The sequence below is a fragment of the Mirounga angustirostris genome, unplaced genomic scaffold (assembly GCF_029215605.1).
Source record: "Mirounga angustirostris isolate CCGP_5_RB_7025 unplaced genomic scaffold, mMirAng1.0.hap1 SCAF_3, whole genome shotgun sequence".
NCBI lineage: Eukaryota > Metazoa > Chordata > Mammalia > Carnivora > Phocidae > Mirounga > Mirounga angustirostris.
In genome coordinates this window covers 75,883,916-75,900,166 of record NW_026991711.1, presented here as the reverse complement: position 1 = coordinate 75,900,166, position 16,251 = coordinate 75,883,916, and the positions used below count along the sequence as shown (strand labels likewise).

Below are 16,251 nucleotides of genomic sequence, written 5' to 3'. Positions count from 1 at the left end.
AGGAATTTGCAAACACGAAACCAGCCCTACAAGAAATATTGAAAGGGGTCCTCTAAGCAGAGAGAGACCCTAAAAGCAACATAGACCAGAAAGGAACACAGACAATATACGGTAACAGTCACCTTACAGGCAATACAATGGCACTAAATTCCTATCTTTCAATAGTTACCCTGAATGTAAATGGGCTAAATGCCCCAATCCAAAGACACAGACTATCAGATTGGATAAAAAAACAAGACCCATCGATATGCTGTCTGCAAGAGACTCCTTTTAGACCCAAAGACACACCCAGATTGAAAGTGAGGGAGTGGAAAACCATTTACCATGCTAATGGACACCAAAAGAAAGCTGGGGTGGCAATCTTTATGTCAGACAAATTAGATTTTAAGCCAAAGACTGTAATAAGAGATGAGGAAGGACACTATATCCTACTTAAAGGGTCTATCCAACAAGAAGATCTAACAACTGTTAAGTATCTATGTCCCTAACATGGGAGTGGCCAAATATATAAGACAATTAATAACAAAAGCATAAAAACACATTGACAACAATACAGTAATAGTGGGGGACTTTAACAGCCCCCTCACTGAAATGGACAGATCATCTAAGCAAAAGATCAACAAGGAAAAAAAGACTTTAAATGACACACTGGACGAAATGGACTTCACAGACATATTCAGAACGTTCCATCCCAAAGCAACGGAATACACATTCTTCTCTAGTGCCCGTGGAACATTCTCCAGAATCGATCACATCCTAGGTCACAAATCAGGTCTCAACCAGTACCAAAAGACTGGGATCATTCCCTGCCTATTTTCAGACCACAATGCTTTGAAACTAGAACTCAATCACAAGAGGAAAGTTGGAAAGAACTCAAATACATGGAGGCTAAAGAACATTACTAAAGAATAATGGGTTAACCAGAAAATTAAAGAAGAATTAAAAAAATTTATGGAAACCAATGAGAATGAAAACACAACTGTTCAAAATCTTTGGGATACAGCAAAGGCAATCCTAAGAGGAAAGTACATAGCAATACAAGCCTTTCTCAAGAAACAAGAAAGTTCTCAAGTACACAACCTAACCCTACACCTAAAGGAGCTGAGAAAGAATAGCAAATAAAGCCTAAACCCAGCAGGAGAAGAGAAATAATACAGATCAGAACAGAAATCAATGAAATAGAAACCAAAACAACAGTAGAAAAGATCAACGAAACTAGGAGCTGGTTCTTTGAAAAAATTAACAAGATTGATAAACCCCTGGCCAGACTTATCAAAAGAAAAATGACCCAAATAAATAAAATCATGAATGAAAGAGAAGAGATCACAACCAACACCAAAGAAATACAAACAATTATAAGAACATATTATGAACAACTATATGCCAGCAAATTAGTTAATCTGGAAGGAATGGATACATTCCTAGAGATGTATCAACTACCAAAACTGAACCAGGAAGAAATAGAAAACCTGAACAGACCTATAACCACTAAGGAAATTGAAGCAGTCATCCAAAATCTCCCAACAAACAAAAGCCCAGGGCCAGATGGCTTCCCAGGGGAATTCTACCAAATATTTAAAGAAGAATTAATACCTATTTTCTGAAACTGTTCCAAAAAATAGAAATGGAAGGAAAACTTCCAAACTCATTTTATGAGGCCAGCATTACCTTGATCCCAAAACCAAAATCAAAAAGGAGAATTACAGACCAATATCCTTGACGAACATGGATGCAGAAATCCTCACCAAAATACTAGCCAATAGGATCCAACAGTACATTAAAAGGATTATTCACCACAACCAAGTGGGATTTATCTTGGGCTGCAAGGTTGGCTCAACATCCGCAAATCAATCAACGTGATACAATACATTAACAAAAGAAAGAACAAGAATCATATGATCCTCTCAATAGATGCAGAAAAAGCTTTTGACAAAGTACAGCATCCTTTCTTGATCAAAACTCTTCAGAGTATAGGCATAGAGGGTACATACCTCAATATCATAAAAGCCGTCTATGAAAAACCTACAGCGAATATCATTCTCAATGGGGAAAAGCTGAGAGCTTTCCCCCTAAGGTCAGGAACGTGGCAGCGATGTGCACTATCACCACTGCTATTCAACATAGTATTGGAAGTCCTAGCCACAGCAATCAGACAACAAAAAGAAATCAAAGGCATCCAAATCAGCAAAGAAGAAGTCAAACTCTCACTCTTTGCAGATGCTATGATACTTTGTGTGGAAAACCCAAAAAACTCCACCCCAAAACTGTTAGAACTCATATAGGAATTTAGTCAGTGGCAGGATATAAAATCAATGCACAGAAATCAGTGGTATTCCTATACACCAACAAGACAGAAGAAAGAGAAACTAAGGAGTCGATCCCATTTACAATTAATTGCACCCAAAACCATAAGATACCTAGGAATAAATCTAACCAAAGAGGCAAAGAATCTGTACTCAGAAAACTATAAAATACTCATGAAAGACATTGAGGAAGACACAAAGAAATGGAAAAACGTTCCATGCTCATGGATTGGAAGAACAAATATTGTGAGGATGTCAGTGCCACCTAGAGCAATCTACACATTCAATGCAATCCCCATCAAAATACCATCCACTTTTTTCAGAGAAATGGAACAAATAATCCTAAAATTTGTATGGAACCAGAAAAGACCCCAAATAGCCAGAGGAATGTTGAAAATGAAAAGCAAAGCTGGTGGCATCACAGTTCCGGACTTCAAGCTCTATTACAAAGCTGTCATCATCAAGACAGTATGGTACTGGCACAAAAACAGACACATAGATCAATGGAACAGAACAGAGAGCCCAGAAATGGACCCTCAACTCTATGGTTAACTCATCTTTGACAAAGCAGGAAAGAATGTCCAATGGAAAAAAGACAGTCTCTTCAACAAATGGTGTTGGGAAAATTGGACAGCCACATGCAGAAGAATGAAACTGGACCATTTCCTTACACCACACACAAAATAGACTCCATATGGTTGAAAAGACCTCAATGTGAGACAGGAGTCCATCAAAATCCTAAAAGAGAACACAGGCAGCAACCTCTTTGACCTCAGCCGCAGCAACTTCTTCCTAGAAACATCACCAAAGGCAAGGGAAGCAAGGGCAAAAATGAACTATTGGGACCTCATCAAGATAAAAAGCTTTTTGTACAGCAAGAGAAACAGTCCGAAGGGGTACGTGCACCCCGATGTTTATAGCAGTAATGTCCACAATAGCCAAACTGTGGAAAGAGCCAAGATGTCCATCAACAGATGAATGGATAAAGAAGATGTGGCATATATATACAATGGAATATTATACAGCCATCAAAAGGAATGAAATCTTGCCAATTGCAACGACGTGGAGGGAACTGGATTGTTTTATGCTGAGTGATATAAGTCAATCAGAGAAAGACATGTATCATATGACCTCACTGATATGAGGAATTCTTAATCTCAGGAAACAAACTGAGGGTTGCTGGAGTGGTGGGGGGTGGGAGGGATGGGGCGGCTGGGTGACCATACTACTGACTGACTCCCACTGGGTGGGAGGGTATGTGCTATGGTGAGCGCTGTGAATTGTGCAAGGCTGTTGAATCACAGACCTGTACCTCTGAAACAAATAATACATTATATGTTAAAAAAAATTAAAAAGATGAAGAAGATCGCAGGAAGGGAAAAATGAAGCGGGGGAAATTGGAGGGGGAGACGAACCATAAGAGACTATGGACTCTGGGAAACAAACTGAGGGTTCTAGGTGGGAGGGGTTAGGGGGATGGGTTAGCCTGGTGATGGGTATTAAAGAGGGCACGTACTGAATGGAGCACTGGGTGTTATACGCAAACAATGAATCATGGAACACTACATCAAAAACTAATGATGTAACATATGGTGATTAACATAAGAAAAAAAAAAGAAAGAAATCTCTGTCAACAAATGAGCATTCTGAAGGCCTCCTGAGGGTCACACTGCTTTTAATAAATCTGAGAGATGAAAAGGTCCATTCACAAAAATATGACATTCTTCTTTACAAAAAAATGTATCACCAGATTGCTTTTAATAAGGATTTCCAATTATTGGTTTAGGCAGTCTTGAACAATGGCTATCAAACAATTCATTTACTGGGAGTCCAGAGTGTATGTGCCACATTTTACTTCAAATAGAAGAAACAAGACACACTTTGTTCTCAAGAGCTTCACGGTATGGTTGACATGACATGTTTAACATAACACACCAAAAGAACACATTGTTAGAAGGTCAAGTGTGCAGCACGTAGGCTGCAAGCATGGTGGTGACAGGAACTACAGCGGCTGTGGCAGACCTGGAGGTTTTGTGAACTCTTGGCAAAACTTCACAGGTAAGACAGCAAAGAAAGGCAAGGGGAACGCTAGCAGCCGACAGATACAGACTCTGCCCAAGACAGAAAGGGATCTGACTTGGGGCAGAGAGTTTAGTCTGGTTGAGGAAAACTATAAAGAGGCGTGATAAGAAAGACCAGAAGGACAGGCCAGACCCCACAAATAACTGTGGGTGTGTGTGTACTCATTGGTAAAGAAAAGTGGGCTGTGACCAGATCCTAGAAGCCACGAATGACGGCTCCAATTCTATTTTGAAGGCAGTAGCTATCCCATGACCCTGAAGAGGAAAGAGACCAAAAGTGAGCTGTCCTGCCAGCCAGACATAGTCTTCCTCCCTGCAGGACACAGCAATGCTCTGGGAAGCACAGGCAAGGTGGACATCCCTGTCCCCGTTTTCTTTCACCAACATTAAAAGCTTCTCTGACGAGCATTCGACAACTAACTCGATACGTTCAGTATACTTTAGATGAGTGCTTTCTTAGAGAAGTCTTCAGGGACAGTGACCTCTCCCTCAAAAGATTCTAGAGAACACTTCAAAAGCATCTGTTAGAGTAGATCATCCTCTAGAACAGTGTCCAGAGAAGGCCGATTCCATATATTATTTCAGTACTAGTGATACCAACATTAACTCATTATTTCTGACCTATGAAGTAGGGACTATTACAACTCCCATTTTATAGACACCTTTGCTGAGAGGTTAGAGAGGACAAGTAACTTTCCAAAGGTCGTGTGTAGCTCATTAGTGGTGGAGCCGGGACTCACCCAGGCCACCCAGACCTCAGGGATTGTGCTCCAGACCACGCGGCCATGCCGCCTCAGGTGTTCCCACTCTCTCCAATGGCCCATGTGGACAGTGAGACCCTGTCCCTGTGGCTAACAGGGAGAGAACTCCCAACCTACCTGGGGGCTCAGCCATCTCTAAGTACTGACTCCAGAGTCAGTCAGCAACACTGACTTTGCAATATTGTACTTTTGGTAGAAATGGAGAAGAGACAGTCACTATCTTTTATTCAATGTCTTTTATTTAAGATTACTATCAGACTTCTCAGGGATCTCTCTCATATTCCTAATTAATGCATATACTTTACAACTGAGTATAGCTTTCCAACTCTTCAAATATTTATATGTCATTTCCATAGAACCACCATTTGGGCATCCTACACTTACAGAATAAAGCTAAATGACAAAAATATCACTTAAATATAAGGCTAAGGCATTCATTAAAATAATCAGGGGTGGGCGACATGAAACACAGGAATACCACATAAAAATCACAGTAGCAAAAATCACAAAGAAACAAATACCTCTATTTTACATTACTTTCCAATGTCAAAAATTTTTTTAAAACTTTTTTTTATATGAAAGGCATTGATAAAAAAAATTCTAGTGTTCCTTTATGCTAGATCTTGGTTGGCCAAGCACCCAAGCCAAATCTTTCTTTGAAAAAATTTGAAAAGGGAAACTGTATTGTTTTATGTAAAGATAGGGAGCAAAGTCCGAAGTTCTGCAGCCATAAAACGTATTTGTGAAATAATTATATTAAGCTATAATATATTCTAAGCACTCACTGTTTATCGTAATCAAATGATTACAGATTTTGAGTAACAGTTTATGTGCTTCCATAGAAAAGGTGGCTCATGCTGAATTTGGGATATATGTATAAAAAACAGTAGCTGACAAAGTATTATGAGACAATATGCTTTGTGAGTAAGAGTAGTCTAAGGAACAGAGATGTCACAGAGAAGCCACAGAGAGGAAAATGAATGAATATTAAGTGGGTAAGCTCCTTAACACACTAACTGATCTCAGGGTACCTCCCCCTACCGGTGCACCAAAAGTTACTGTTTTCTGCTTTTGTGACAAATATAAAAAAAATCATTAAAATAAACAAAAAGTCTAATTTTAGTGAGGTATTTATTACCCTTCATTTGATGCCCGAATAATGCGTAGTAACAAAAAGACCTTAAAGTTAAATACCAACCAAATAAGCATATTATTATCATGGTATAAAGCCAACATGCTTTAATGAAGAAAAAGACACAAAGCTTGTATTTTCTTCCATTACCTAAATCAATCTTAATTCTCTGGGTTAAAGCTGAGGAGCTCAAAAAGGAAGTATAAGAGAAAAATGTTAAAAATCTGTTGAAGGGTAGGATTTGGAGTTTTGTTTTTTTAATTCCTTTTGTGTATGTAAAGTTGCTTGGGACATCAACATTTCTAAATGTGTTCACTTTGAACAGGCCTCTGTATTTTTTGGGTTTACATGCAACTATAAAAATGACAGAAATAGGGCATATTTAGGGAAAAGAGCATTCCTACTAGTTTGTCATAATATAATAAACACAGGAGAACACGGAGGCTAGAGGAGTACTCACATCAAGCTGTCCTAAATCTTTATTCCACATATATCCTTCCAGATGTGCCAAGAAAGTGTCCACAATATGTTCAAATAAAAATGAGGAAACAAGAAAATCACAGAGCCCCATCCCAAGGACTACGTTATTCTTTCACTGGTTCAACATATATTTGCTGAGCACCCAACCTGGGCCAGAAACAAGAAACAACTGGGGTTCTAGCAAAGTCCCAGCCCCCCAAATGCTCAGTCTGGTAAGGGAACCTAAAAGCCACACACAGGGAGAAGCCAGATTCCAGACCCCACAGGGAGATACTGAAAAGTTTTAAACAAGGAAATGGCATGAGCCATAGAAGAACAGGCTCTGGGGGAGCAGTAGAGCATGATCCTATGACTGAGAGCACAGGTTTAATCCAGACCAAAAACATGGGGGTAAACGCAGACCGTGCCAGCACAAGGCCTGGACTTGAGAGCGTACAGGCTTATGATGTGGACAACTGAGTGAAGACAGTAGTTGCATAATTAATGTGCAAGGTGCTCAATGAATATTAGTTTCTTTCTTCCCTCTCATAGATGAGGATTTCTCCAAAAATACTTACCTTTCTGCACGAATCACACCACTGTAGTAGGGGGGATCCCAAGGCATTAATTCCTACAATGAAAAAATTCATTGCTATGAGAGTTATTGACTACTTCACAATTTTTATCAAAAATTTACCCAGCTTATAAAATGTAAACCTATTATAATATCAGAGAAGTGTTATAAAAACCCTAAAAATTCATGAAATGCCCACCTCTTTATTTTGACTTCCCTGTAATCAATGAGTACAGAGGTATAAATAAAACATAATCCCAGAATTTGGGGAAAAGGTAAATAATGTAAAATGTAAACATAAAAGTCAACATTAATAAATTAAATCAGCCATGTTGAAATTTTTCCCAAAATGCAACCCATGTATCAATCCATAAAATATACTGCAGGTAAGATTAGGGTCCTAAAGGTAAGATTAGAGTTCTTTCTAAATCTAAGCAGGAAGCTTAGGGTGGATCCCCAAAATGAAAGCAACAATTTCAAGTGTAACGAAGGGAGAATTAGCTCTAATCTTGGCAAAGAAAATATGTCATAAAGAAACACTGTCACAATAGTTGGTTTTGACAGCTGGTACAGAATACTGAAGGGAAGAAAAGCTTGAATCCCTGAATGATCCTCCTCCCCACAAACTGCCCAGGTGACACGAGTGACTAACAGCCCAGGCCATGAAGTCAGAATGCCTGGGCTCAAGTGTGCAATCCACACTATTGTACAATGTGGAAAAGTTCTTTCTGCTTGCCAATGCTTTCCTGTTTTCCTTCTACACGACCTGATCCCACCCCCCTGTACCCTGAACCCACCTCCTGCCGCTCTTGCCCTCCCTTGCTCTACTCTGGCCACACTGGTCTCCTCACTGTTCCTTGACCACAGGGGGCAGCTGCTCTCTCTGTGGAGAAGGGTCTGCCCTGCATTACTGCTGTGGGGCCTTGACCACAAGGGGCAGCTGCTCTCTCTGTGGAGAAGGGTCTGCCCTGCATTACTGCTGTGGGGCACTGCCTCGTCTCTTCCAAGTCTCTGCTCAAGGGTCTTCTCACATAAGAAGTCCTCGCTGACCAGTCCCTAGAGAACAGCAACTGCCATCCCCTTTTCTCTGCATTATTCTCCCCTGTTGCCCTTATCACAATACAACACAGCACATATTTATTTCATGTATTTACTATCCGTATTCCTCCCCTAGAATGTAAGCTTCTTGAGGACAGGGACTTTGTTCGCATTTTTCCTATTACGTCCTGACAGCCCGAACGCTGTCGGCTACACGGTAGTGCCTCAGTAACAGCATTTTTTAATGCACTTCAACTACTAACAGAATACCTGGCACTGAGTAAGAGCTCCATGAATGCTGGCTCTATCCTTTGATTTATCCTTTAAATTTTCAGTTCAGACATTATCTCCTTGAATAACAAGGTGTTCTTTCTCATATTCCATGATCACGCTGTTACTATGGAATTAGCCAATGTAAGACATGTACAGGCTTACTTTCCTTCTCCCAACATCCCCGAAACTCTAGCCCCCAAGTGTCCAGTTCCCGGGACACATTTCCTCCAACAGATGACCATTTACTATCTGCTACGTACCAGAGAGTGCAGGCTCTAGGGAAACAAAACCCAGTAAGACCCAATCCCTGTACCAAGGAGCGGAAAACGGTCTAGGCAGCAGAAAGACAATTGACTCCACAACCAGAGTACAATAGGTCATGTGCATGATGTTGTCCCATGTGAAATAGAGTCCATGAGAAGGGTATTTAAATCACAGTGGAAGGTCAGGAAATGTTGGGAGGAGACAAAGCTGGAGCTGAGTTTGGAAGATTGGGCACACTGAATCCAGATGAGAAAGAGGGAAAGGCATTCCTGTGTATGGTGTTTGTGAGTGACGGCAAGCTACCTACCATAGTTGCGGCGCATAAATATCAGTCAGAATTAAAAAACAAAAGAAAGGAAAGCAGGGGCAAGCAAAGCAGTAAGTAGGTTAAAAAAAAAAAAAAAGCACAAGAGCATCACACAGGTATTATCAGTAGGGAACTAGGGACACTAACTGGACTTAAAGGGGCAGCAGAAGATAAGGCTAGAGAAGCAGGTAGAAGCAAAATTAGGAAAGGCTTGGTGGGAAAGCTAAGAAATAGGAAGGTAAATCTGAGAATTACAGCAAGCCACTGAAAAATCTTAAACAAAAAAGTGACAAGATCAGATCTGCTTTTTGGCAAAATCCCTCTGGTGGCAAGTCATTCATTCATTCATTCATTCATTCATATTTCAGGTAAGTGCTGAGTACCTACCCTATGTTTAACACTGAACTAGGCGCGTTGCTAAGCGGTCCAAACCAGGAGCCAAAAAAAAAGGCTAGAAAACCAGTTCGGCAACTACAACTATAATCTGGGTGAGAAGTAACAATGACCTCAACCAGGGCTGTGGCAATAGGCATGGAGAGGCAGGAACACAGAGTTCTCAGAAAGGTAGAATCTACAAGATTTATTAACTGATGGGGGTGGGGGGGCGTTGTAATAAATAACCTGAAGGGCTTGTCGAGACAAGGATTATAGGGTTAGAGATACAGCGGGTCTCATGTAGGGCTCCTGTGTTAAGATGGGTATACTTTGAAGTCAACATCGATTTAATTGAGCTCCATAAATTAGCAAATAAGAAAGTAAACTGCGATGTTAACATTGATGGTTAAATTCCCACCTACCAGATCAATCCTCCACTGAGCCTGCTTAAAGGCTGCTTCAGACTGAGAAGCCCACTTTCGGTACAATGGAAGCAGCCTTTGCGTGATGTGTATTAACATACGTTGTTAATATACGTTTATAGGCGTGTATATGCGTATGACCATGCGTGAGTATTACGTCAACTAAACAACAAAAAAATACTGGATTTCCTGGAAATGTCAAATTCAGACATATGGATCAAGTATTTCAAGTATTTCAAGTATTTCGGTATTTTGTTCACCAAACCCAAGGATCGGAACCAAGACCAGGGAGCAGAAACAAGACCATACACACCTTTAGCATATCACAGGAAAGTTCTAGAGTCAAAAGATAAGGACTTCAGCTGATAGACTGTTTATACTATAATAAAAATATTCCAAATTGTCACTTACAGAATTTTGAGGATTTAGTTTCATTTTCATCCCTCGTATCATTTCAAAGTCTTTTATAGTTCTGTAAAACAGGTTCATCATTCATTGTTAGGACAAAATTTTAATAATTACATTATTAAAGAACTAGTTTTCTGGGGGGATGGAGTAACTGGGTGATGGGCATTAAGGAGGGCACTTGATGTAGTGAGCATTGGGTGTATGCAACTGATCAATCACTAAACCCTACTTCTGAAACTAATAATATACTGTATGTTAATTAACTGAATTTAAATAATTTTTTTAAAAAAGAACTTTTTTTTCTTATGTAACCTTCCAGTATTCATGATAAAATTGGAAGTAATTTGTAGTGCAAATGTAAGCCAGTATTAATCCAAATTTTATCTGTGTTAGAAAGGACAGCAATATATCATCAGTAAATTACCGCAATTTCTACCTTAGAAAATATCCTAGCAAATAGATACAAGACTTGAAAGTATTAAAGCTTGGAAAAATTAGCAATGTTACAGATACATGTAAAGGTTATAACCAGCAAAATTTAAATCACTGCCCTTTGCTATACATTCAAAAGGTAAGAGACTAACAAATTTCCTTCTATTAAAAAATACGAACAGAGATTATATTTAAAATTACTATTAATAATTTTTCCCCTAGAGAAAAACTCTAGCTGGACAACAATCAAATATGTGCTTAACATCTATAGAATACGAAGTTTCTATTAGACTTAACTCCTATCTATAACTGCAAAAACCTGAAGACATGTTTGCTCAAAATATAATCCATAGTTAAAACAAGGGAAAAAAGAATACTACCATTTAACTAATAAAGCAAAGTAGAGAAAATTCTCAGTTAACTGCATAATTAACACTGCCTCTTCATTAAATCAAAGCCACAGTGGTTCACTAGATTAAAAGAAAAGTTTAGAATTTATAAATATAGTCCAAATCAGAGAGGACTGGGTTCTAAGGCATGAGTTTATAAAAACAGAAAATGGAAATTTGAGCTAAAATTTAACATTTTGGTGTAGTCAAAAAGACAAAGGAAATGTTCAACAGCATTATGAGACAACCATGACATGCCTCTTCCTGGAATCCTAGGTATCTGAAGGCTGCTGGAGTGTGGCCACTCAGCAAAGCACTAGAAGAGCACCAGTGAAGGACAAGTAACTCTATCAAAGACGGAAAGGCAGGAATACAACAAAGGGACTCACTACAGAGAACTACGAAAGTTGAGGCAGATCATTCTTAAGATCCAAACCATGGATCAATTTACCACATCCAGGAGCCACCTATATTTAGGCCAAAAGAAGAGAAACACTATGAACTTCTTATAAAATTGGTGGTATAAGTTGAAAACATGTAGTTTCAAAAAGGCTTGGAAAAAAATTTTTAATTACACATCAATGACGGGTTCCTAAGACAATGAAATTAGTTCATCAGAGAGGACAGCCCAAGTTTTCAAGATTGTCACCTTAGGAAGACAGCTTTGTGCTTTTTAAGTATCCCTCATAGTTAATCCAATCTCCTGCTGACTAATCCACAGATCTGACCCAATATTCCCATACTTATATTTTTAATAGGTCACCTCCTAATTTTTATAAATCAAGTCTCCTTTTAAAAAAACTACAATACACACTCTAAAGAGTGGAATAAAAACTAACCTTTCAGAAAGTTTGTCTGATAGTTTCTCAAGGAACTGCATGACAGTCTCTAAAAATGAAATCCAAAAGAAAATGTCTTTAATTACATAAAATAAAATGAACATATCTGTTAAAATTAGAATGTAATGGTCATAATCTATGCACTACAATGCCATTAAAGTGCTCATTTTCAAAGTGTGCCAGGGTTGCTGATATAATATAATATAATATAATATAATATAATATAATATAATATAAATTTCCAGATGATGATGATCAATTTATCAAAAAACATATTAAGCAAAATAGTAATAATCCAAAGCCTTCGATTATCCCCCAGATGAGGATTGAATGGGGAGCTAAAAAAAGAATCCAAAATATCAAAGTGTTTCTATCTACTCATATGTGTAAGAGAAAAAATAAGTTTTTTAGACCTTTCTAATTTACCCTGAGTTCTAAAAAGATAGCTAGACTCTGATTTGTTCATAAAAATCAGTACAATTTAGAAGCATGATTCACTGAAAATTAGATTTTAAAAATCAATGTTTTTCTGGACTATTTTTGTTTTTTATATACAGCTGAGAATAATCTATTCAGGATCAATATCAAAAGAAAATATGCCAAAATTAGAACGTTAGAAATTTAACCTCTGCTAGGATTTTTTTTAAGTACGTCAGCCATAGTCGTCATATATTACAAACTCATAAGGGCAACATAGCGCAACTATCATTATTTCCCATGATAGGGAATTTTTCATGTGTATTTTTGAATTTACCACTTTTTGCCATTGATTTATGTATAGGGAGCTTTCACATGTATTTTAGAGTTTGCCACAAACACTGTTTTTATATTTTCCAGATGATCTTGTATATGGTTTTAAGTTTCCTGCCATCTCCAATTTAAGTTATCTTCTGAGTAAAATAAAAGCCTGAGAAAAGAATGGAGGTTAATCTAAACCAAGAAGCCATGCGGTCTCCTGCCACTGTGGATCCTTAACAAGCCTTGTATACAGTAATCCTGAAAACACTGCCTCATGCACCATATTAAATGGTATCAGGCCTTTGAAAAAAACCATTATTTCGTTAAAAATGAAATCTTATTTCAGGATATCATATCAACTGCCATAGAGAAGTATTTTCAAGTACATCTGTGCATGCTTTTTATTTCTAAACATTTTTTACTCACTTTCACCCATTTTTGTTTTTCTAGCTATCTTACACGTGAAAAATCTACCTCAATTAACCTACCTGAAAAATTGTCATGTTACAAAGAATGAGTCTGAAAGCCCCTGAAAATCAATAAATGCCTCACTGGAAAATTATTTCCTAATCCACCTGTCACATGAATGCCCACCTTAACCCTTGTTTATATCCTACCTTCTTCCTTCTCTCTGCTGAAAACTCATATTCCCTCACCTCCGATTTCCAGTTTCACTTCCCTCATGAAACCCTCAACAAGCACACATGCATCTGACAAACTTCCTGAACTCCTAAAATCCTACAGTATTGTGTTGTCTATACGTACCACTCATTTGGCACTGAGAAGACAATGACCTATATAATTACTTATCTTTATATAACTGATCTCCCCAACTAAATTTTAAATTCCTTAAGGACACAAGTCACATCCTATGTGACTGTACACAAGAGCCCAACTCCAAACTATGACCACACTAATCACCTACTAAGCAATGGATTCACCGGTGATGAAATCTGGCATTAGCTGCTACAGGACCAGGGACCTCCAGTCCACACTGCTCACCTCAGTGGTCAATCCTCAACCTTCTTCAGATGCACCTGCCCTCAGCATTTGAGTCAGCTAATCACTCTCTCAAGACACTTCACGTGGCTTCCAGGACCACCCACTCTGTTCATTTTTCTCCTCTCTCACTCATGCTCCTTCTTGGTGGCTATTCCTGGTTTTCCCTCATATCTCTGACCTTCTAAATTTGCAGGGTCCCAGAACTCACTTCCTAGACTTCTGTTCTTCTTTAGATGCACTCACTCCATTGGAGATCTCATACAATCTCATGAATTTAAATAAAGACACAAAGGCAACTGGGTGGCTCAGTTTGTTAAGCGTCTAACTCTTGATTTTGGCTCAGGTCATGATCTCAGGATCATGAGACTGAGCCCCACGTTAGGCTCTGTGCTCAGTGGGGAGTCTGCTTGAGATTCTCTCCCTCCCCCTGTGCTTCCCTCACTCACATACGCTCTCTCTCTAAAATAAATAAATCTTTAAATAAATAAATAAAGACCCAGATTTATATCTCTGGCTCAGCACTCTCCTCATTTCCACATATACACATCTAACTGCCTACTCAACATCACCATGTGAACACCAACTGGCATCTCAACTTAACTTGAACCAAACCAAGCTTCCAGTCCTCCCTACCTTAGTTAGCAGTAACTCACTATGTCTCTTCAGTTAATCAGGTTAAAAACCTTGGTTCCCCTTCAAAATGCTACATATCCAGAATCGGACACATTGCAAAACCCTCCACTGCTACCATTTTGGTCAAGCTGCCATCCTTCTCATCATGATTACTGCAAAACAGCTTCCACATGGCCTCTCCTCCAGCCCTGCCTCTCTGCAGTCCATCTCAGTGTCAGCAGCATATGACCTGACAGCAAAATTTAAGTCAGATCACCTTACTTCTCTGCTCAAAACCCCCCAATGACTTTCGATCTCACTGGAGGAAAAGCCCTGCTGAACACAGCCCCTCCTTTGTCTGCCTCCACCTCTTACTACTCCCCTCACTCAGTCCACTCACCGCTTTGCCCATTTTGCTTTTCCTCAAACGTGTCAAGCTACCCTAGGGACCTCTGCACTCGCTGTGCATCCATCTGGAACTTTCTCCCCCTAGTGAGCCATAGGCTGCACCTCCTTCAAATCTACACTCACATGCCCCGCATCCTCAGCGAGCCCCTCCCTGGCAACTCAGTTTAAAATCCAACACCACCACCACACGTTCACGTTCCTTATCCCCTTCCCCATTCAGTTTTCTCCACATCTTGCATTAACTATTAACCTACTGTGTTTCTTACCTATGTATTTTGTTCTTATCTCCCTTATAGAAATATAAACTGCACAAGAGCAGGCATTTTCATCTGTTTTACATACTGATTTATTTCTAGGTCCTAGGATCATATCTGACATATAGTGGGCACTCAGTAAATATTTGCTGAATCAATGGATGAAAACAATGAGTGAAGATGATGCCTTTTACATCATCTGTTTAGTCTCAAACAGCTTATAAAGACCATAAATTTAGAGCCCGAGTTTAAGTTTCAGCCCTGCCACTTTTTAGCCCTATAACTAACCTTGGGTTTCTATGCTATGAGGTGGATACAAACATCTACCTCACACAGCTGCACAGAAATTAAATGAAATAATGGCCCAGAGTAAGCATCTTACTATTATTATAGTTAACCCTTGAACAACACGGGTTTGAACTGTGCAGTCCACTTATACAAGGATATTTTTCGACAAATATGGTATGGTACTATAAATGAGTTTTCTCTTATGTTTTTCTTAATAATGTTTTTTCTCTAGTTTATTGTAAGAACACAGCATATAATACATAGAACATATCAAATACGGGTTAATCAACCATTTGTTATCAGTAAGGCTTCCCGTCAACAGTGGGCTATTAGTAGTTAAGTTTTGGGGGAGTCAAAAGTTACATGTGAACTTTCGATTGTGCCAGTTGGGGGGGTATCAGCATCCCCTCATCATTCAAGGATCAACTGTACATATAATAATAATAATAATAAATTATTGTAACAACGTGATGACAACAATGACCACAGAGAAACACACAAAATGACATAAGATCCATTTAGGAGTTAAATAGGGTGAAATAAATTGTACGCACTGAAGGGGTTCAGAGACAAGGGTGTCTAAGGGAAGTGGAAAGTGGAGAGGCTTTGTGAAAGAGGTAGGTTTTGAGCTGAGCACTGAAAATCTATAGGATTTCAGCAGACAGATTGGGAGAGGGGAGCTGTGCCCCACACAGGGAACAACATGAGCAAAGGAATGAGTGTGCTGTGCCTATGGTTTCACAGAGAGCCTTGACAGCTCAAGGGAATAGCCATTTACAAAAGAAATGGCCATTTTTTAAGAACACTTTGGAGAAGACAGGAACATACTAGAGAGAGAAGGGATACGCAAGGAAGGAATAATGACAGAACAGAATTAACAATGTGGTCTTCC

The 16,251-nt window shown here is 39.0% G+C and overlaps 1 protein-coding gene across 3 annotated transcripts in view; it reads right to left on the bottom strand.

The window, feature by feature from the left end:
- Positions 1–16,251, bottom strand: part of MIPEP (mitochondrial intermediate peptidase) — a 190,280-nt gene that overhangs the window by 151,210 nt on the left and 22,819 nt on the right. For all 3 annotated transcript variants that reach the window (XM_045869192.2, XM_045869193.2, XM_045869191.3), the window contains exons 8-10: positions 12,058–12,106; positions 10,401–10,461; positions 7,315–7,367 (exon numbers count right to left, since the gene is read on the bottom strand). In XM_045869192.2, coding sequence (XP_045725148.1) covers positions 7,315–7,367; positions 10,401–10,461; positions 12,058–12,106 — 163 coding nt within the window. The remainder of the gene's footprint in view (positions 1–7,314; positions 7,368–10,400; positions 10,462–12,057; positions 12,107–16,251) is intronic.